The sequence below is a fragment of the Lolium rigidum genome, chromosome 3 (genome assembly GCF_022539505.1).
Source record: "Lolium rigidum isolate FL_2022 chromosome 3, APGP_CSIRO_Lrig_0.1, whole genome shotgun sequence".
Taxonomy (NCBI): Eukaryota; Viridiplantae; Streptophyta; class Magnoliopsida; order Poales; family Poaceae; genus Lolium; species Lolium rigidum.
This window is the reverse complement of record NC_061510.1, coordinates 114556826-114579193: the sequence shown is the minus strand read 5'-3', so window position 1 is coordinate 114579193 and position 22368 is coordinate 114556826. Positions and strand designations below refer to the sequence as shown.

At 44.6% G+C, this 22368-nt stretch overlaps 2 protein-coding genes across 2 annotated transcripts; one reads left to right on the top strand and one right to left on the bottom strand.

Annotated features, from left to right (window-relative positions):
* Positions 1 to 2755: 2755 nt before the first annotated feature.
* On the top strand, positions 2756 to 5887 carry LOC124695382. The gene is made up of 6 exons (XM_047228236.1): positions 2756 to 2883; positions 2973 to 3233; positions 4443 to 4544; positions 4664 to 4877; positions 4972 to 5046; positions 5282 to 5887. The coding sequence occupies exons 1-6, from the start codon at positions 2756 to 2758 to the stop codon at positions 5885 to 5887; spliced, it is 1386 nt and encodes a 461-aa protein (XP_047084192.1).
* A 5876-nt stretch (positions 5888 to 11763) lies between these two features.
* On the bottom strand, positions 11764 to 13454 carry LOC124695381 (the record flags this gene model as incomplete). Its single annotated transcript, XM_047228234.1, has 1 exon — positions 11764 to 13454. A coding segment is annotated over one exon (1659 nt), but the record flags the coding sequence as incomplete, so codon positions are not given.
* Positions 13455 to 22368: the final 8914 nt, after the last annotated feature.

Below are 22368 nucleotides of genomic sequence, written 5' to 3'. Positions count from 1 at the left end.
ACATTAGCATAGGTTCACCCACACAACACTTATCAAAACAATGAAGATTAATCAGCTGCATGTAGCGAAAGCACTAGACTAAAATCCTGTGTGTCCTCGAGAACGTTTGGTCATTATAAGTAAACAAACCGGCTTGTCCTTTGTGCTAAAAAGGATTGGGCCACTCGCTGCAATTATTTCTCTCGCATTTTACTTACTCGTACTTTATTCATCTGTTACATCAAAACCCCGTGAATACTTGTCTGTGAGCATTTACAGTGAATCCTTCATCGAAACTGCTTGTCAACACCTTCTGCTCCTCGTTGGGATCGACATTCTTACTTATCGAAGATACTGCGATACACCCCCTATACTTGTGGGTCATCAACCTGCAGAAGATATTTTCTCAAGCAAATGCACTAGCTTGTAGTTGTGATTCAGACATGTGTGTTCTGTCTGCACGCGAGAGCCATTCGTCGCCACACTAGGCCCATCGTGACATATGCACCAATGTATGTCCGCGACACAGAGAGGATTAACAACCTGAACTACATCTACAACAATGGCGATGTGGAAGCTGTGAACGTGCCGAGGATGAAAAAAGTTGTCTTCAACCAACTCGTCAACACATTAAGAGGAAGGGGGTTGCTCAGGGACAACATCCACAGCTGTATCGAAGAGCAAGTTGCTATGTTCCTTCATGTCGTCGGGCACAACCAACGATTACGAGACATTGATACGTCTCCGACGTATCGATAATTTCTTATGTTCTATGCCATATTATTGATGATACCTACATGTTTTATGCACACTTTATGTTATATTCGTGCATTTTCTGGAACTAACATATTAACAAGATGCCGAAGTGCCGATTCTGTTTTCTGCTGTTTTTGGTTTCAGAAATCCTAGTAACGAAATATTCTCGGAATTGGACGAAATCAAGACCCAGGGGCCTATTTCGCCATGAACCTTCCAGAAGACCGAAGAGCATACGAAGTGGGGCCACGAGGTGGCCAAACCACAAGGCGGCGCGGCCAGAGGGGGGCCCGCGCCGCCCTGTGGTGTGGGCCCCTCGTCAGCCCCCGACTCGCCCTTCCGCCTACTTAAAGCCTCCGTCGCGAAACCCCGATGCGAAAAACCACGATACGGAAAACCTTGCGAGACGCCGCCGCCGCCGATCCCATCTCGGGGGATTCTGGAGATCTCCTCCGGCACCCTGCCGGAGAGGGGATTCATCTCCCGGAGGACTTTACACCGCCATGGTCGCCTCCGGAGTGATGAGTGAGTAGTTCACCCCTGGACTATGGGTCCATAGCAGTAGCTAGATGGTTGTCTTCTCCTCATTGTGCTTCATTGTTGGATCTTGTGAGCTGCCTAACATGATCAAGATCATCTATCCGTAATACTCTATGTTGTGTTTGTCGGGATCCGATGGATAGAGAATACCATGTTATGTTAATTATCAAGTTATTACATATGTGTTGTTTATGATCTTGCATGCTCTCCGTTACTAGTAGAGGCTCTGGCCAAGTTTTTTCTTTTAACTCCAAGAGGGAGTATTTATGCTCGATAGTGGGTTCATGCCTGCATTGACACTGGGACGAGTGACGGAAAGTTCTAAGGTTGTGTTGTGCTTGTTGCCACTAGGGATAAAACATTGGCGCTATGTCCGAGGATGTAGTTGTTGATTACATTACGCACCATACTTAATGCAATTGTACTGTTGCTTTGCAACTTAATACTGGAAGGGGTTCGGATGATAACTCTGAAGGTGGACTTTTTAGGCATAGATGCGGTTGGATGGCGGTCTATGTACTTTGTCGTAATGCCCAATTAAATCTCACTATACTTATCATGCCATGTATGTGCATTGTTATGCCCTCTCTATTTGTCAATTGCCCGACTGTAATTTGTTCACCCAACATGCTTTTATCTTATGGGAGAGACACCTCTAGTGAACTGTGGACCCCGGTCCATTCCTTTAATACTTGAAATACAAATCTGTTGCAATACTTGTTTTACTTGTTTTCTCTGCAAACAATCATCTTCCACACAATACGGTTAATCCTTTGTTACAGCAAGCCGGTGAGATTGACAACCTCACTTTTTCGTTGGGGCAAAGTACTTTGGTTGTGTTGTGCAGGTTCCACGTTGGCGCCAGGATCTCTGGTGTTGCGCCGCACTACATCATGCCGCCATCAACCTTCAACGTGCTTCTTGGCTCCTCCTGGTTCGATAAACCTTGGTTTCTTTCTGAGGGAAAACTTGCTGCTGTGCGCATCATACCTTCCTCTTGGGGTTGCCCAACGAACGTGTGAAATACACGCCATCAGACATCCATAGCACATGGAGGAGATCGACTGAGATAGTTTCTAAGTACTTCAAGAAAGTTCTATATGCTATTGGAGAACTGAGAGGAGAGATGATCAAGCCTGCATCTTCGGCCACCCCCTTGAAGATCGCTGAAAGTCACCACTGGTATCCATATTTCAAGGTGAGCAATACCTTGTACAACTGATTTACACTTTTTTGCATCATTTTAGAGTGTTAATGTTCATGTACACCAATGTTGAAATTTTTGATTATAACATATATTCATGGTCATGTCACTATTGTATTGGTGCCATTCATGGTACTCATATAACAGCGAGAGTGCCAAGAAGTGAGTCTCATGCTTACAAAGAGAGAAAGCACCACACCAGCCAGAATGTGCTTGCCGATGTGGACTTCGATATGACGTTCACATATGTGCTTGCTGGGTGGGAAGGATCAGCCCATGATTACTATTCTGGCTGACAGCTTGGAGAGAGCAGATGGCCTGAAGGTCCCTCAGGGTAAGTTCTACCTAGCTGATGTTGGCTATGCTTGCCACCTTGATTTTCTCCCGCCCTTCAGGTCCACAAGGTACCACCTCAATGAGTTCTCTGCAAGGTTCTACCCTAAGAATGTCAAGGAACTCTTCAATCCCAACTTCCCAAGCACTCTAGCCTCAGGATCACCGTGGAGAGGGCATTTGCAGCTCTGAAGAACAGATTTAAGATTATTGACCAGAAGCCTTTCCACACCTTCTCCACCCAGGTCAAGCTAGTGCTGGCTTGTTGCATTCTGCATAACTGGATCTTAGACTGGGGTGTTGATTCGTTCTTCTCGGAGGAGGATGAGGTCCAGCTTGACGAGATCGATGTTGGCCATGGTGTTGGTGCCACCGATAACACGGCCTGGAAGAACAAGAGACGGGAGTTGGCGGACGCTATGTGGGCTGATAGAGGCCAGACCAAGATCTGAAGAAGAAGAGAAGCATTCATGTGTGATGTGCCATGAATTAACACCCCGTGTTGTGCCATGAATCACCCCTAATTAATGTGTGTCATGAACTACATGTGCGCTATGCACTATCATTCATAATTAGCTAGGGCCTAACATATTATGTTAAACTGCTATCCGGAACTAGCTAGGACTGAACGACGTTATATTAGGCCACCATGTTAGTTTCATTTGCTGTTATGATGTCTCTTTGCTCTTTGTTGGTGCGGGGTAATATCACTACTTGAAAGAGGTGGTAACTAAAACTAACGTCTCATAGATAACCAAAGAGGTAAAATGCGTGCTTGAGACACAAATTGCAGTTTTCTTTTTAACCAAACAGGATGCACAAATAGACTGAAAAACTTTGTTAGCAACCAAACAAAATACCATTAAACATAAGTATATGGATTTAACCTAGTTAAACTGACTCTATGGAGAAGACCATCCAATGAAGTAAAGGGGTGCGGGTGCCTCGAGCGCACGAAATAAGGAGTGAGGCCCCGCGAAGCCCCTAGCGGCAACCCGGCGACGGCGCAATCGAGCGAAACCCTATCTTCACCGTGCCTCCTCTCGTCCCGGCCTACGATCCCCAACCGGCCGTGCTTGCTTTCATCTGGTAATCGCAGAACCCCAGATCCTCTCCCTCTTCCCAATACATTCAATTCTACACACGAACTGCGCAATCGAAAGCTTCTTTCTACTGATTTTGGAAAAAAGATTAGCCTTCATTATATCTGGTACCTTCGAGCTCGAATAGATCTGCGGTAGTATGCATAGAATTTAATCTTGTGCATATGCTTCAGCTTCAGTCATCCGTACTTTCGGTCCGGAGTGTCATGCGTGAGACAAATTTGTGTGTTATACTCATGCATGCTTTTTAATCTTCTGCACATATGCTTCAGCTTCAACCATCTGTACTTTCTGGAGCATTTATCATGTTTCTCGTATACATTAGACCTCGTTTTGTCATAATAGTTGGACATCAGCGTTGGCAATTACTGTGTGTGACTATTACAATATACTATCAGGCCTCATTTTGTTAAATTAGTTTTAAATTCAATCGGGTAGTACTGTTTGTGAAGGACACAGTACATTGAAGCGATTGTTGGTCAAAATTCGCAAAGTCTGTATGTGAAACTGTGGACCTTTTTTTGCAGAGCGCGCACTGGCTGCAAATATACCAATATCATTTTCTCTATAGCGAACTGGAGGCTATTTTTGCCAAATGACAGAAGTGCCAAACTAACTGCAGTTTTGAGGTTTCTTTGAAAGTCAGTGTCTGGGCGTAATCTTGCTTAGTGCAAATGCTCTAAATAATAAGTATCAAACTAAACAAGTTATGATAACACATGGATGGTAATTCTGTACTTACTTTCAGGCTAATAGACACTGAAACTAGAATCCGCGCCTGTTCTTCAGCAATGGAGATAGTGAACGAAAAGAAGGCAACTGAAGCTGCTTATGGTGAAGATAATCGTCAAGCTAAGGATGTATCAAACATGGAAGCAATTGATCCTTGGAATCCTCCCTATCCTCCTTGTGCACCTGGTCCTTCTAAAGATTTTACTAGCCATATCAAATTAATCAAGGAGGTGCGGTAACTAAACCTCCTATATGATATTTCGCTCTACTTCTGTTTCCTTTTCTTAGACATGCCACTTCATGCTTGCATATTCTCTGTTTCAGTGGATGGATCGAAAACAGGCTTTTCTTTCTGCCTACAGAGCAACTCATACAATCATCCCAGACCGTACTCATGAGGTTCTTTGCTGTCCACGTTACTGTAATTGGATTGAAAAATCATTTAGTTATAATTGTCTTTTCAGTTTTCATCCCTGCACTACTTGTGAATACTTAACTTGTGTGTTCCAATGTTTGCGCTTTGTTGTCATACGATGCATTTCAGCTTGTCTTTTTTTTTTTTCCCTATTAAACTTTGTTGATTGGATCATTGATTACCTTTTCACCCTTTCACTTTTGTATGGATAAATCTAAGATGGCAAATGATGCCTTCTTCGATAAATTATCCCGCCTGGCACCCATCCTGGAAAAGGATAGTGTCAAGCTTTTCCTCAACTTATTCGAGAATGACAGAGTGGGCTTGGCTTGGGGTTTCGTCATAACCCCACAGACCTTCAATCAGATGATTGTGCAAAATGCCCTGCGATGTGCCAAAGTTGCCTTGGAGGGCAAGGCTCCTGAGCTCGATGGACATCGTGCCAATCCCAACTACATGAACCAATGTGGGTACTTTCCCCTCCACCAAGCTGCTGAGATGTTCTCTACTGATATGATCAAGTTGCTGTTCCGCTATGGCGCATTGGCCAATTTGCGCACAGTTGGCCCTGAAGTCGTCGAGGGCCTACTCCCACTACATGTTGCAGTTCAGAACGCTTGCCTGCATAAGTTTCTTGAGGACAATCTGTTACCTGACAAAGAGAATAGAGAGTATGTCTACAGGCTCATTCAACTGCTGTGCTTACCTGAAATGGTTTGTCCCACTTTCCTGTTGACCCATAGTACTGCTATTTCTTCAACTACATTTGGGATGTCCATATTCTGTGCGTGCCATAATGTTCGTCTCAGATTCATCCCAGCATGAATTACTATTTCTGAAACGTAACAAGTGGAATTTCTAGTATGTCATTACTGATGTACTAGTTGTCAAAGACAGAATAGTTTCCCTATGGAACCTTTTTTTTTTGTAGTCCAGGTATCACATCTTTTTTACTTTTTAATCAAGATAAGGAAGCAGTGACTACAGGTTGATGTTAACAAATTTGAACATTCAATTTTATTGTGCTTGACAGTGAGAACACCGGTGGAAGTTATTCAACACCACTTATTTGTGTATAATGCCAAAGGTACTCAGTTTATGTTCCATTTTCGTTTTTGCAGAAGATCTTCTTGGATACAACCAGACTGATTGCAGAAAGAACAGATGATCTACTTGCTGAGCTCTGGATATACATAAAGAATGGAATGCTTGCCGAAACAGCAGTTTTGCTCCTGGCGGCTCAAAAAAAGATCCGCACGGGATCTTCGTTCAATGCAAATGGCAATTCTTTGACAGATGGAGATGGGTTTTTTATTATATCTAAGCTATGTGCAGATGATATTCTTGCCTTAGATTCGGAAATTTCTCAAAAAAAATCTGGAAATAAGCGGCTGAAGGCGGAGAAAAAGCTTAAACGTATGTCATGGGTCCTTGTTAATGCAATTAATGAAGCTGGTGAAGCTCTTGATTCTTATATCCGGGCGCACCCAGAGGTATCAAACTGTTTGTATCTGTAGCTACAGTGCATATCTTCTTGTTTTCTCTACTATAGATGCATATAATATGGTAAGCCTTGGCTTTTAGGAAATAAATGTATTAATCTGCTCGATTTAAATTATGAAAATAATCATATTGATTGAGAGAAAAAACAAACATCCAATGCGCCTATTAGACTCATTGTAGGTTGACTTACGATCTTTAAACAACCATGGCACCTAAAATTCTAAATCCAGAGCGTAATTACATCAGCTGACCCCCTGGAATAATTTTTAACAATGTAAATTTAAAAGGAATAATAAACACAGATGTGCATCAAGATCTAGGATTAAACTTTGTTGGAAATAAACTAGCTGTTAGGATAGTTTCAGTTTCGTCAGAGTTAGGTGTTGAAAAGTTCTGTTACGTTAGTCTAAGTGTTAGGTTTCAGTTTGTGAGTCTTCAGGAGTTTGGGCTGGGCGATGATGCGGTCTATGTGTTCACGTCCGGCATTGTAGGGTCACCGTGGGCACGTCCCGAGTCATGGGATGGCACGATTCAGCAGGGGGTGTGGCGATCACCACGGCTTGCTTTGAGTTTCAGAATAGAAGGAAGAAGAAACAGAAATATAGCAAGTTGAACGCTGCACAAAGATACTGTCATCTTTTTCCTCTGAACCTCTCTCCAAATTGCTGTGTGATATTGAGAACTTGTAATGTAGGAAACAAACTTTCCCTCTCACAGAGGCATTTTCTTATACAGGTTTAAAGTGTCATGCAGGTGACCAGTGCCATGCAGGTGTCCCATGTCCATGTTCTTGAACGTGTCTCATCGATTCTCAAGAACCATGGTGTATTTCCTACTGGAGAATGCATCAACACTGGAAACCTGTACTTATTTTCAATCTTTTCCACCAATATATTTTTGCATACAACTACACGCTTGAGTTATGTTCATTGAATATTTTCTCCTATTTGTTATTGTAGCTGCCCCTATGAGCAACAATTGTCCAGATCTTCCGATGGAGAGCTACCTGTCAAAGATGATGTGCATGGTACAGTTGAGAAGGTAAGATATCTAGAACTGGTGTGTTTATATTTTCTGCAGTATGCTTGTTCGGTATCCAAATTCTGCGGCAGGGTATCAATTTAAAACTTTCTGTTTGTTGAACACATGGAAAATATTTTGTCACAAGCGATGTAATCTTTGATGTTCTTGCTTTGGTTAATGCGCAAGGGCCGATAAGATATCTTCTCGCATGGGTTAAATCTATTAATTTGTTAGCTAAAGTAACCTGACTTGCAAAAGTTAGTCCAAACTGTGTGATGCTAGCTGCATTGCGACAACTGAAAGATGTAACAGAAAAAAAAAAACCAACTAAGCATATATAGTCAGTAAAAGAAAAGAAATATCTACTTGGCATTAGATGGTACTAAAGATGTGACAGGTTTGATTGATAATTCTTTGTTTTTTATTTAAATATATTGGCATTCAAACCAATTACTCCATTGATCCAGGTATCTTCTATTGAGAACCGGTAAAAAGGCAGATAATTTATTTTCAACAAATCATCAGTATTCTATACTTGGGAATAAATTTGAAATAAGAGATTGAAATATTTTCTGAATCAAGGGTTCTCCGTACGATGAATCCTACTTTATAGTTCACACTCTTTGATTTGCTGCCAGCTTATATAATGCCTATAAATCAAATGGTACATTTGCTATTTTGTAGTATTCTTACGACTTTTTACATGTCTAAAATGCTGATGGAACTGAAGTGTTTCACATGAAACCATATGCCAAAAGCAGAATTGATAAAAAGAAAAATAAAGTGTAAATATTTAAATTTGATTATCATTGACAACGAAAAGGTGAAAAAACACTGGAATAGCTCTTGGATGCAATTTTCTTGGGGGAATTTAAGGTCAATAACACTGCTACACTGTTTATAAAATTAACATCCACTCGAACTGACTTATTAGTACCCACTGTTTCCTGAATTGTGCAGCTTGCATGATCTCTGTAATTATGCTCAATAATATATAGCATTGGCTTACTGTGGAATTTATTCAATTACCAGTAAAAATTGTTTCTTCTTTTCTCTTTAATTTTGAAATATTATTGGATTTGTGAGGTAAAGGAAATAGCAGTCTCCAGAGGCAATGGTAGTGGCACGTGCCACTTTACATATTCCTTAAATGAAGCTTACTAGTTCAGCTGCTTGCCATGCCACTTAAGTGGTAGTATACTCTGAAAAGAAATATATGAACCGACCACATTCCAGAGCAATCCAAACAATATGTAACACCTCATTTGGTCTTGTGGAAATATTTTATGTGTTGGATTTTCAAAATCGGCATTTATTGACCATTGGTACAGGCTACCAGAAAGAAACGACCTAAAGGATGGGAGCTCGAATATACAAGGAGAAGCTTCTTCCCATATTGGAAATCAGTGTTATCCCAGCTGCAGGATATGTCTCCCATGATAAAGTTGCAAACCATTCAAGAGACCGAGGAAAATTGGAATAGATCAGTGGCTGAAAGATCCCCTCCAATTTCAAATAAGAATCTTGGATTGTTGGGAAGAATTCCACAGTTAACAAGTAATCAGCAATCCAGAAGGCTGTTCGGTACCACTGCATCAGTAGTCTTGAAACTCTTAAAGCATGCTTGAGTTGAGAGGTACGCTATATTAATCGTATTTTTGTAGACATTGTTAATCAGCCTGTCTAATATAAACTTCTTAGAAGGATGGATTTTTTTGTAGACATTGGGAGAGAAATTATTTCTCTCCGTAATTCTAGAGCCGGTGACATAGTTTTAAGCTAGAGATAAGGCTAGTCATAGTGGTAGTATATTAGGTGGTATCATGCAACATGGCCCCACTAAAAAGCTGATGCGGCAGCTAATTAAAGAAGAGAGAATATTGGAGTAACATATGTAGATAATGACACATTACAACATAAATTATTTTCAGATAAATCTTGTACATTGTCTTTTGCATTGAGATTCTACAAATCAATAAACATAATGAGGATATGATACTCCTACATGATACAATGCGTTATAGAGATAATATCAGTTTATATGTATAAATACTACCCACTATGACTAGTCTAAGAGCATCTTCACAGGCGCGTCCTAAATAGGCGCCGGCAGGTGCGCCGACAGGTTGCACATACCGCCGACCCTGATAAGAACCCTAAAAAAAACTTTGAACAAGAAAATGTAACTAAACTACGAAATTCAATTTATACTTCATTCAAATTAAAACACTAGAGGCTTATGCTGCCCTCTCTTTCTTCACTGTGAACGAAAAACATCCAGAAACCTACACTAGAGGCGCATGCTCGCCCTCACCTTCGTTGTGAAGGAAGAACATCCAGAAACCTACACTTAGACTCATGTTGGCCCTAGCCTTCTTCGCTACGAAGAAAGAACGTCTAGAAACCTATACTAGAGGCTTCTGCCCCCCCCCCCCCATCTTTGCTGCAAAGGAAGAACATCTAGAAACCTATAGTAAAGGCTTCTGTTGGCCCTCACCATCTTCGCTGGCCCTCACCATCTTCGCTACAAAGGAAGAACATTCAAAAACCTAAACTTTGCTATCCCCACCATCGTCGGTGCTGTTATTGTGGTAGTGCATGCGGCAGCATGTGGCGTCGAACACCTTCACCCTGAGCTACCTCGCTGTCGCCTTCGTACTTAAAGTTGGGCGAACCTCTCCGAGCCGGTGTGGAGGAACATTTGACCTTGCCCGTCGAATAGGACCTCTATAGGCCAATGGAAAAAGCCGCAGCTGGTGAACCCTGGCCCGCTACCGGCCGGCAAGAAATTGCGCAAACTTCTCCGGGAGCCTCTTTGGGCCGAAAGGGTCCTCGGTGATAGGCAACGGTAGGTGGGTGGTGGCGCCATTAATCTCCAGCACCCTCGGAAGTGAAGACGCCGTAGTCCGTCGACCCGTGTTTAACCGCTCATTCAGCGGCTCCCAAGCAGGCCCGAGGGCTTCCGTACGATGTGGCACGAGGCACCGACGCGCCCATTCGGTGTCCCGCGCAAAGAGGCCGTCACGGGGTTGGCAACGATTGTACTGGGTTTCGAATGGTGCCGACACATTATTGGGCGCACCGGTGTGGTCTAAAAAAGCAAAAATGATGACTTTATAAGCACGTATTTATCCCTTAGTTGATTTCCTTGCTAGGGAACAATTTAACTTAGATATCAAATAAAATATACTCCATCCACAAATAAGTATATTATAATATGATTTATCCAAAGTTATTTTTCTTAAGTTTGACCAATTCCATAAAGAAAAAATATTTGCAACGCCAAATTAATATGACTAGATGCATACTGAAATGTATTTTCATAATATGCATCTTGGAATGTAATTTACAATATAGTAATTATAAGTGTGGGTATTGAGAGCTCAGGGGTGGCGATGGTGAAGCCGCCAGGATGGGTGGCGCGCCTACAAGAGGCTGTTTGCGCTGCTACCAGGGAACAACGATGCTGCTGCCGGCAGTTGCTGGCGTTGCTACCGCTGCTGCCAGCAATGGCGGTGCTTCTGCGAGGGCACGACGGCGATGCTTCCAACATGGAAGAGCGATGCTGACAGGGCACGGTAGAACTGCTGCCAGTTGGAGGCAGCGCCATTTCTAGACCTGGTGGTACCTGCGTGGATGCCCGATGCTACCAGCCACTGCTGCCAACCGTAACTGACGGTGGTGCGAGTGGAAGTCGGCGTGGGGCGACGGTGCTGCAATCAGAGGGTGCTGATGTTTCCAAGGAGAAAGCCAGTGCTGCAAGCGGCTTGCCGGAGCTACAAGCCGAAGTAAGCCTCGCGGGGCACCAGTGCTGCTCGCGGATGTAGGCAGGGGCAGAGGGGCAGCGCTACTGAGAGCCGCCATGGTTTGTGGGTGGAGTTTCGAGAGGAGCGTGCGGATGGGAGGAGTTCTTTTCCGTTCATCGGCGAGAGGTTGCGGGAGGGTGTTCGCTGTCCAATCCAACTTGTCTCGATGAGATCATACGGTTAGGAATCCGGAGGATTGGAGGTTCCTAATCCTATCGTGCGAAGAATTCTCAGGGCTATCCATTAAAATAGGTTTGACTTTAAGTGACTTTAACTAGTATAAAAGTATATGCAACCTAATTTGAGACGCAGAAACTAAAGAGTGGTCCTGCTGCGGTTGAAAAAAAATCACACCATTCTTTACGAACATACACATAATCACCAAAGACTCATGAACTAAACTAGTTGGAACTACACTCTTCCCTGTCCATTTGTATCAGCGTAGGCAGAGGCGGCCTCATGGCATGTTGGCGATCAAGATTGGCGCCGTAGCCGTTGTACGTGGCCGACCTCTCCATGGCAATGTCGCCCATCTGCACAACCGGCGAGCTCATGCCGCCGTCACTCATTGCCACCATCGCGTCAATCTTGGGCGGGCACGAAATGCTCCGGAAGTAGGTCGCCGACGCCTCCCGTGGCAGCGGCATCAGCACGGCGCGGCCATCCTCGTTGCGCGCGCTGTGGACGACAAACCGATCGTCATCGACGTCGTAGAAGTTGGCCGTGCGCACCTCCTGCGCCAGCGCGCAGCTCCAGCAGAAGAGCCACTTGGCGCAGTCGCCCACCGCGGCCCAGACATGCCCGCGGTCGCCGCTCGCCGGCAGCTTGTACCGCTTCCTCATCTGCATCCGCCAGTAGCCGCCGTAGAGGAAGCCGAAGAAGCCCAGGAGCACGCCCGCGACCGCGACGATGAGGCGGATGTCGTGGTCGTGGATGTTGAGCGCCGTGGCGCTGAAGACGAGGAAGGGCGCGATGCAGAGCAGGATGAAGGTGAAGGTGTGCACGCACATGTTGCCGAACCCGAGGCGCTCCATGTTCCAGCCGAAGACGCAGAACGTGCACGTCGCCGACAGCGCGCACACCGTCACGTCGTCGCAGCAGTCGAACGCCCCGCCGCTCCACTCCGGGCTGCCCACCACCACGGACCGGTTGTATACCCTGATCTCCACGTCACCGTTGTGACCGTGCGCCTCTTCGGCCGAGGACGACTCCGTGTCATGCTGCTTGCGACCCAGCGGGCTGTACGCCATGTAGATGACGGCAATGACGGGGAACGTGGTGCCGACGCCGTAGCCGATGTTGAGCGGCCAGTCCGGCCGGTCGGTGCGCGAGTAGCTCCAGAAGAGAGCGCAGCAGAAGTACTGGGCCAGGCAGGTGATGTGCAGCAGCGCCACCACCACCAGCATGTGCGCGCGGTCGTGCGGCTCGGCCGGGGCGCCATCCTTGCAGTACACCTTCCGTACCTCGTCGCGGTCGCCGTCGGGGCGCCACCGGAGGAGCAGGACGAGGTGGTGGAAGATGGTGGGGTGCTGGTAGAGGCACATGATGGTGAAGAGCGCGTTGAGGATCTGGTTGATCACCTCCGTCCAGTCCTTGCGCCGGGTGTCCTGCGGGATGGCGCCGTCGAGCATCCCCGTCATGAGCAGGAACAGCAGCAGCAGCCCCGAGGCCACGAAGGCCAGCCAGATGATCATCGCGAAGTTGGCCGGCCGCTTGCACCACCTCGCCGCGGAGGACCACAGCTTGCCCCACTTGATCTTCCGCACGAACGGCACGCGGAACCGGCCCCGCCTCCGCAGCCGGCACTCGCCATAGTTCTCGTCGGAGTCGTCATGGTCTTCTTCTTCTTCCCTGGACGTGATCTGGTTCCTGTGGCGGAGGCGGCCCACGAAGGTTGACCGGAGGAACCAGTCCTTGGACGGGCGTGCGCGGAGGAAGTCCAGGAACCGCCTCTTGCGCACGCGCTTGCTCAGCGCGCCCTTCTCCACCGTCGGAATGTAGATGGGGATGAAGTCCATCAGCCGCGTCGGCTCCGGCGGCGCGTCGACGACGATCTCGTGCCTCTCTCTGCTGCCGTGACTCCCGTCGTCCGGCGGATCCATCTCTGCCCAGCTCCTTCCCCCGTTAGTGCCACTTCGCTACTTCAGAATCAGAGAAACACGTCGTATGTTCGTGGTCCGATTAGTCTGCACCTGCAAGAGTTTCAGAGTTGTACACGCCCAAGCATCAGCACACATGCCACGACCAAACAAAGTCCTATGTGTAAAAATTTGTCAACTGGCTGCAGCACAACCAGAAACTGATGAGCCGACTGGCAATCACCTCTAGTTCGGTATTGGTATTTGTCAGCCGACTGAGAAACTGATGAGCCCCTGAACACACTGTTCCGGCCAAACGGTCAAACATGACATGCCCTACCAAATTAAATGATCCATGTACTGATTCTGGCGCCACGCATTTCATCTGTACCATTCTTCAAGATCGAGACCACAAGTGGACATTTACTACGACTCGATCTTGTAAGGAATATACAACCACTTACTGAGGCTGCCTATAGTGATACTTGTGTACGATACTATTCCTATAGTGGGTGTTATTATGGAGTGCTCCCTCCATCTCAGATTAACAGGCGCACGCAGTTTAATAAATTGTTTTGAACATTATGTTAGTCAATAAAATATAAAATATATGTCACAAAAATTATATCAATGAAAAACTTTTTTGCATATGAATATAATGATATAGATTTTGTAGATATAAAAGTTATATTTTGTTGACCAAATCAATGGTCAAAGTTTGTCTTGAACTGCGTGCGTGTCTGTTAAACCGAGACGGAGGAGGTAGTATCATAGTTATGCTATATTTATTGCTATTTAGAATCACAATGCAAATTAATGTACAAGATTTGTTTGGCATTAACTTTTCTCATGATATGCGCTATGATACAGTATCCATCTATGATACTCTAAACTCATCTATCCTCCTTAATTAGCTACCACATTAGCATTTTTGTGGGACCAATGTACATAATACTAGCTAAGGTACTACCACTATAGCTAGCCTGAGAGTCTTAGATGCTACATTGCTACTGGCTAGTCCTACAATATTTGATGCTGTTTGGTGCACTAAATCTTAATCGCTGTCTATAGGATCACTGTGAATCGTGGCACGTTGAATACTGGCACCAATGTTGTTCAACTTTTTTGAATCTAGCGTTTCACTGTAAGGAGCGACAGAAATATGCTCTACTACATAGCGATGACGGGACCTAGACACCTAGTTAATGCGTGAAGAAGCAGCCGCGTGTCTCCCAACCTTGTCATCTTTGTTGCAATGTCAAATTTCAGATATTTTCAAGCTAATCTTTTTAGTTTGAATTTTGCTTCTTCTTTTTTCCAATCGGCTTCAACCCCTTTCCATTGCAATAACGGAAATAACCAGTCTTTCTTACACACTATAACAAACAAAGAAAAGGGGCGAGAACCAATCTCAGGTTGGGTGGTTAGGAGGGTGGTTGTACTCCCAGCCCACCAGAGTTCAAACCCCACGTTTGACATCTGTGTGTCTCATAAAGGCGGAATATTCTTTCAGTGGGAGGCGACGTTCCCGTCGACAGCGAGGCGCTTGTGGTGACTTCGTCAATTTCAAGATCCAATCCGCCGGCTCGGTCTTCCGGAGGTGCTCATAGGGGTAGGGTGTGCGTGTGTGCGTTCATAGGGGTGAGTGTACGCGCGTGTATGTGAGCGCCTGCGTTTGTACTGTGTTTCTCAAAAAAAAAAAAACAAAGAAAGGGGCGAGGGAACAAGAAGCGAGTTGGGGCAATGGTAGGAAACCCACCGTGCAACACCTTGCCATCAAGGAGTTCAAATTTCAGATATTGCCAAGCTAATCCTTTTAGTTCGAACTTTGCTAGTTCTAAGTTGTCTGAAAATTTGAAAATCTTAGTCACCTCAGCAACATATCTGTTGTCCATTCTTCGGTTGTAGTGTGAAAATTACGTAGTACTTCCACCAGTCTCTGTTTTTACCCTTTGAAAATATCGTAGTCTCAACGAGTATCAAACCAAACATAACAATATGCAACAAAAAGGTAAAGACATTTCGGTGTCAGCCATGTGACACTTTGTGATTGTCCTGCGCAGGTAATTTCATCGGTACGAGGCGGCTGAATTTACTAGTGCTTTGTGTTTGGCAAACCATGCTGGGCATCACTATCAGTATGGTGCCGTTCCGTCGCCAACATTCTCTGTAAACCCTTAAAGAATGTGGAGAGAAAAGAACATGCAAAAGCTAGATCCAACAGCCGAAGCACCCAGCTCTGCACTATGCTAAAGAGATCGCACACAAGCACATGGATGGTGGCCATTGCCACTTGCTGCTCCAAACATGGAGCATGAATTTGCTCAAAGAAGTTGCAGTTTCAGAAAAGTTCACCTGGCTAACTCCTGAATCATAATGGCAGTTCAGTTCCTAATACGATTTCTACGGTTCTACCACCACACTTGATCAACTACTCGTACTTTACCTGTCCTTTATAAAACTACTGCGTGTCCTGCTTTGCAGAGTGTGACTCTCTGATGGCGACTCGCAGAATTTGCATAAACGAAAACACGGAGCAGTCGACAGGGTTAAAGGAACCGACAATCATTGTTTATGAAAGAATCCGGGGCTCTGGCAGCTAAGAATCTTAAGACAAACTCGATCTCAAATATTCGGTGTCGATCGAGTCGAAAGAAAACTAAGCTTAGCGCAAACCTGACAGATGCAGCGCCTCGTTCCCCTGTCCTGAAGACGAACGAAGATCGATCCTCTCCCAGTATATTTGCCGCTCGATCTTCTTGCTTCATTCAGGATTTCAAAGTGTCACTGCTGCAGCGTTGTCTTGTCCTGACTCTTTATTGTGCCTTATATAGCCTTGGACGAGCTGTTCCTCGCGCGTGTCTATGGGGACTGGGGTTTTCAGTTGACGGGGGATGGGCCGCTCTTATGAGCAATCTAGAAAAGAAAAAGTCTCTCTTCTGGGTCATATGGACTGCGACTGCAAGGGAGGTCTCGCTTCTTGTTCTTGTTCGGAGGGAAGCTTGGCCTCTGCTGCATGACTTATGGCGACCTCGCCGGGAGGAGTCAGAAATGGCGTGTCGGGGACATTAGAAAATGCTACAGAATGGTGAAAGTCCATGGCAACTTTCGCGATCGTGGAGCGGGGTGCCGCTATGCCGGGCTGTGGGTAGAGATTGCAAACGGATCCCACCAAAATTTCACTCATAGTTCATTTTATGATTTCTTGTTTTAAATTCGTTTTAAAATTTGAACTAGAAATGAAAAATGAAATACCACTGCAACTATGATGGGATTACGATTGACTTCTTGGTTGTAAAGTTACGGGTGGAAAATCAAATTATTTAACGATCCACTTGTATTCTTTTGTAAGGAATGCTCTCACTAAGAGAAAATAATAATTACTTTTTTGCGGGTTGAAATAATTAATTACAAGATCACCGTCTAAAGAAAAATTGGTCAAATAAAAAAATGTGAAATGCTACACCTACTAAAAACATTTGATATATTGAATTGATGCACTATCTAACTTGACAGAAAAGTTTGCCTAGACAATATATTTAGGCTATTTTAATCCTTAGACACGAGCTTGGTGTAAGCTGCATTTTTTTAATACTGCGTTGGTGTGGTCTTAAACTCGAGATCTTTTAACCTTGATACGGTTAAAGGTTTACCGTCCATACAATACAAAGTACTGAATCCAAGTACCATCCTACGTGAATTACTTAAAAAGCCAATCCTAAGGAGCCATTTATTTTTCTTTTAACGTGCAAATAATATCCCATTTAGCCCGTTTGTAATTCTTTCTATGTTGATGAGATTGCTAGAAAAGTATGGAACGGTCAAACCTGACAAAAGATATCTGACGAAACTAGTTAGCTTGTTGTGTTAATGAGTTGATTCAAATGTCTCATGGCTGATGCAATTCCATGCATATTTGTTGTTGCTGAATAATTTTTTAAAGCAGAGTGCCTTATCCATTAAAAAAGGAGGTGTCTAGTTAATTAGCAGAAAACATGACGAAACTACACAACAGCGCCAACACCAATGGGCACGCCCACACTCGCCAGAGGAACAAGCCCACTTAAGATCCGAGAACAACCCGAAACATCACTCTGTCAAGACCGGACAACATTTCACCCCCGCCAGAGAGAAACCATTGTGAGTGCTATAGAAGGAGCAAAAATGGAACGATCTAACGTATATGAAGAAGCCGATGCTACGAGGAGCTGCACCAAAACGACACTGGCGACCAACATCAAAGGCAACCTCGCCGTCCACACGACACGAGGTCAAGACATCAACACTGTCAGCATTTTAGGTCACCCCCTCGACATCCAGCTGCTTCGCGACACCCAGCGGATGACCAACATCATGTTTCGGGACCACCATCTCAACATGCCACCGCTCACACTTGTGCTGCCGAATAACGAAGATTAGAAATGCTCAAACTTTGGTAGCGGCAGCATGCAAAACAACGTTACTTTACAGTCTTACAACATGGGTGAAGCCACTTGTGTTAGTACCTTTTTTTCTTTTCGATTAGATAATGACTTGTCTTCCTTTCTAACGAGCAGTTCATGTCGCTAGTTTTCCATGGTGTGCATTCTCTCCCCCGTTTCCATGGTCACAAATTCACAATGGTACAAAAGGCCGGGTGACCACGACCTAGACCCCGAACACAAAATCTGACGAGGCCAATCATGCACATTTCTTCAGAAAAGGGACACCATCCTACACGACTTGATCAAAGAAAGGCGCCTGCCTGTGCTGTACTGTACATCATCTGCTTGTCCCGATCGACTAGAAGCTGATGGGATCGGTAGTGGACTGAAGGGAGGATATAAAGTGATTTGTGACTGGGACTTGTGTCGCACGCCCACTCAATTCTGCCCGCACCGATTGACGTGTTCGCACCCCTTTCCACTGTCAGTCATTCATTGGTAATGACCCTTATGACTTTGATTCTCCATTATGCCCATCTGCCTTCTGGATGATCAAATATTCACGGGCGCCAAACGAGACTACGGTCTAATAACGAGCACTGCAGACAAATTAACCCGCAGCTGCCGCCCAACTGTAGAAGAAAACACAACTGTCTGAACTGGCCGGTATTTCGCTTCTGTGACGTCTTCCGCTTGGATCATCCGACTATGTTTCATGTCCTACTTTTCGGTCTCGCAGCCGACATGCATTATCTGAATGACGATGCTGATGCGCATGCTATTTCATAGCCATTAAATGTTTCCAACTATCTGGAATTCTTTTTGTTTTTTTGGATACGAAAGGGTTCTGAATGGCCCTGCATTAAAGGTTTCATCGTACAAAAGGTCCTGGAATTAATAGAAATTGTTATAAAAGCGATAAGCAAATAACGAAGAACGAAACAAGAACACATGCAGGGGACACAAGATTTAACGTGGAAAACCCTTTCCAACACAGAAGGGGAAAAAACCACGGGCGCCAGCCAGCAAAACTTCACTATATCGGGGAGTGTTTACAAACGCCGTGGGTTATCGTATAATCTGATAAACCCTAGCCGGCGGCTTACAAAATGTATATAAAGGCGGTGCCAATGATCCGTACCCACCTTTAGTATATGAATTTGGATCACAATACAACAAACTCCACCTTGAGACAAATTCTATCCTGTAGCATGAATTTCAACAATCTCCTGAACAACAAAGAAAAACACTTGCTGGCGCCAACAGCCACTTGGGCTAAACAGTTGTACCAACCAAGCTCGAGCAAAGCTCAAACTTGGAAACAGGAACATGCTTTGTCATTATATCAGCAGGATTATCATGAGTACTTATCTTGCATACCTTCAGTTTACCTTGAACAACAATGTCGCGAACATAATGGTACTTGATATCAATGTGCTTTGTCCTCTCATGTAACATTTGATCTTTAGTAAGGTATATTGCACTTTGACTGTCAGAAAACAAGTTAATGCAAGAATCATCTCCACAAAGCTCAGCTACAAACCTTTCAACCAAACAGACTCTTTGCAAGCTTCATTAATTGCTATATATTCTGCTTCGGTCGTACATTGGGCAACAACAGATTGTAACGTTGCCTTCCAACTTACAGCACATCCACCAACAGTGAACACATAACCTGTGAGGGATCTTATCTTATCCAAATCGGCAGCAAAATCTGAATCCACGTAGCCTACGAGTCCCTCACCGGTCTTGCCAAACTTCAAGCAAGATTTGGATATGCCACGAAGGTACCTGAAAATCCACTGAACAACTCTCCAATGTTCTTTACCAGGATCAGCCAGGTATCGACTGACCAAACTCATAGCATATGATAAATCAGGACGAGAACAAACCATGGCATACATCAAGGAACCAACAGCACTAGAATATGGAACTCGAGACATGTACTAAATATCTTCATCGAGTACTAGGACATTGCAATGCTGACAATTTGAAGTGAGAAGCAATTGGTGTACTAACAGACTTTGCATCATGCATATTAAAACGATGAAGAACTTTCTGAATGTAATTTTGCTGACTAAGAAATAACACACTAGATTTCCTGTCTCTTGTAATTTCCATACCTAGTATTTTCTTAGCAGCACCAAGATCCTTCATCTCAAACTCACTACTTAACTGTGAATTTAAAGTAGTGATCTCTTTCTTGCTCTTGGCAGCAATCAACATATCATCAACATATAACAGCAATTATATTGGTGATCCATTAACAAACTTGATATAAACACAACTATCATACTTAGATCTCTTAAACTCATGTGCAAGCATAAATGAATCAAACCTTTTGTATCACTGTCTTGGAGACTGTTTCAGACCATAAAGAGACCTCTTCAACTTGCAAACAAGATCCTCCTTACCAGGCACAACAAAACCTTCAGCCTGGTCCATGTATATCTCCTCCTCAAGCTCTCCATGCAGAAAAGCAGTCTTCACATCTAACTGAAGGAGATATGCCCTAGAGGCAATAATAAAGTGGTTATTATTTATATCTTTGTGTTTATGATAAATGTTTATATATCATGCTATAATTGTATTAACCGAAACATTAGTACATTTGTGATATGTAGACAACAAAGAAGTCCCTAGTATACCTCTTAAACTAGCTTGTTGATTAATGGATGATTAGTTTCATAATCATGAACATTGGATGTTATTAATAACAAGGTTATATCATTGTATGAATGATGTAATGGACACACCCAATTAAGCATAGCATAAGATCACGTCATTGAGTTATTTGCTATAAGCTTTCGATACATAGTTACCTAGTCCTTATGACCATGAGATCATGTAAATCACTTATACTCGGAAAGGTACTTTGATTACACCAAACTCCACTGCGTAAATGGGTGGTTATAAAGGTGTGATTAAGTATCCGGAAAGTATGAGTTGAGGCATATGGATCAACAGTGGGATTTGTCCATCCCGATGACGGATAGATATACTCTGGGCCCTCTCGGTGGGATGTCGTCTAATGTCTTGCAAGCATATGAATAAGTTCATAAGAGACCACATACCACAAGTATGAGTAAAGAGTACTTGTCGGAGACGAGGTTGAACAAGGTATAGAGTGATACCGAAGATCAAACCTCGGACAAGTAAAATATCGCGTGACAAAGGGAATTGGTATCGTATGTGAATGGTTCATTCGATCACTAAAGTCATCGTTGAATATGTGGGAGCCATTATGGATCTCCGGATCCCGCTATTGGTTATTGGTCGGAGTGAGTACTCAACCATGTCCACATAGTTCACGAACCGTAGGGTGACACACTTAAAGTTGGATGTTGAAATGGTAGTACTTGAATATGGAATGGAGTTCAAATATTTGTTCGGAGTCCCGGATGAGATCCCGGACATCACGAGGAGTTCCGGAATGGTCCGGAGAATAAGATTCATATATAGGATGTCATTTTATGTGAATTAAAATGTCGCGGAAGGTTCTATGGAAGGTTCTAGAAGGTTCTAGAAAATTCCGGAAGAAACCACCAAGGAAGGTGGAGTCCACATGGGACTCCACCTCCATGGCTGGCCAACCCTAGTGGGGGAGGAGTCCCAAGTGGACTCCCCCTTAGGGGGCCGGCCACCCCCCCATATAGGAGGTGGAACTCCCACCTTTGGTGGGAGTCCTAGCTTGGCTAGGTTTCCCCTCCCTATGGAAGGTTTTTGGTTCGGGTCTTATTCGAAGACTTGGAGACCAACTCTTGGGGATCCACCTATATAATGAGGGGCCAAGGGAGGGGGCCGGCCACCCTAAGACCACAAGCTGGCCGCCCCCCTTGAAGTGGCCGGCCACCCCTCCCAAACCCTAGCCGCCCCTCTCCTCCATATCTCCCACGTAGCTTTAGCGAAGCTCCGCCGGAGTTCTCTACCGCCACCGACACCACGCCGTCGTGCTGTCGGATTCAAGAGGATCTACTACTTCCGCTGCCCGCTGGAACGGGGAGGTGGACGTCGTCTTCATCAACAACCGAACGTGTGACCGAGTACGGAGGTGCTGCCCATTCGTGGCGCCGGAACCGATTGTGATCAAGATCTTCTACGCGCTTTTGCAAGCGGCAAGTGAACGTCTACCACAGCAACAAGAGCCTCATCTTGTAGGCTTTGGAATCTCTTCAAGGGTGAGACTCGATACCCCCTCGTTGCTACCGTCTTCTAGATTGCATCTTGGCTTGGATTGCGTGTTCGCGGTAGAATTTTTTTTGTTTTCTATGCAACGTTATCCTACAGTGGTATCAGAGCCGTGTCCATGCATAGATGGTTGCACGAGTAGAACACAATGGTTTTGTAGGCGTTGATGCTCTTGTTATCTTTAGTTTGAGTACTTTGCATCTTTGTGGCATAGTGGGATGAAGCGACCCGGACTAACTTTACATGACCGCGTTCATGAGACTTGTTCCTCGTTCGACATGCAA

Excerpts from the sequence above, each read along its gene's own strand:
- LOC124695382 (XM_047228236.1), top strand. The coding sequence starts at position 2,756 with ATGATTACTATTCTGGCTGACAGCTTGGAGAGAGCAGATGGCCTGAAG. Across the intron at positions 3,234-4,442 it reads CGGGAGTTGGCGGACGCTAT|AGCGCGCACTGGCTGCAAAT; the intron begins GTGGGCTGATAG and ends CTTTTTTTGCAG. Across the intron at positions 4,878-4,971 it reads ATATCAAATTAATCAAGGAG|TGGATGGATCGAAAACAGGC; the intron begins GTGCGGTAACTA and ends TCTCTGTTTCAG.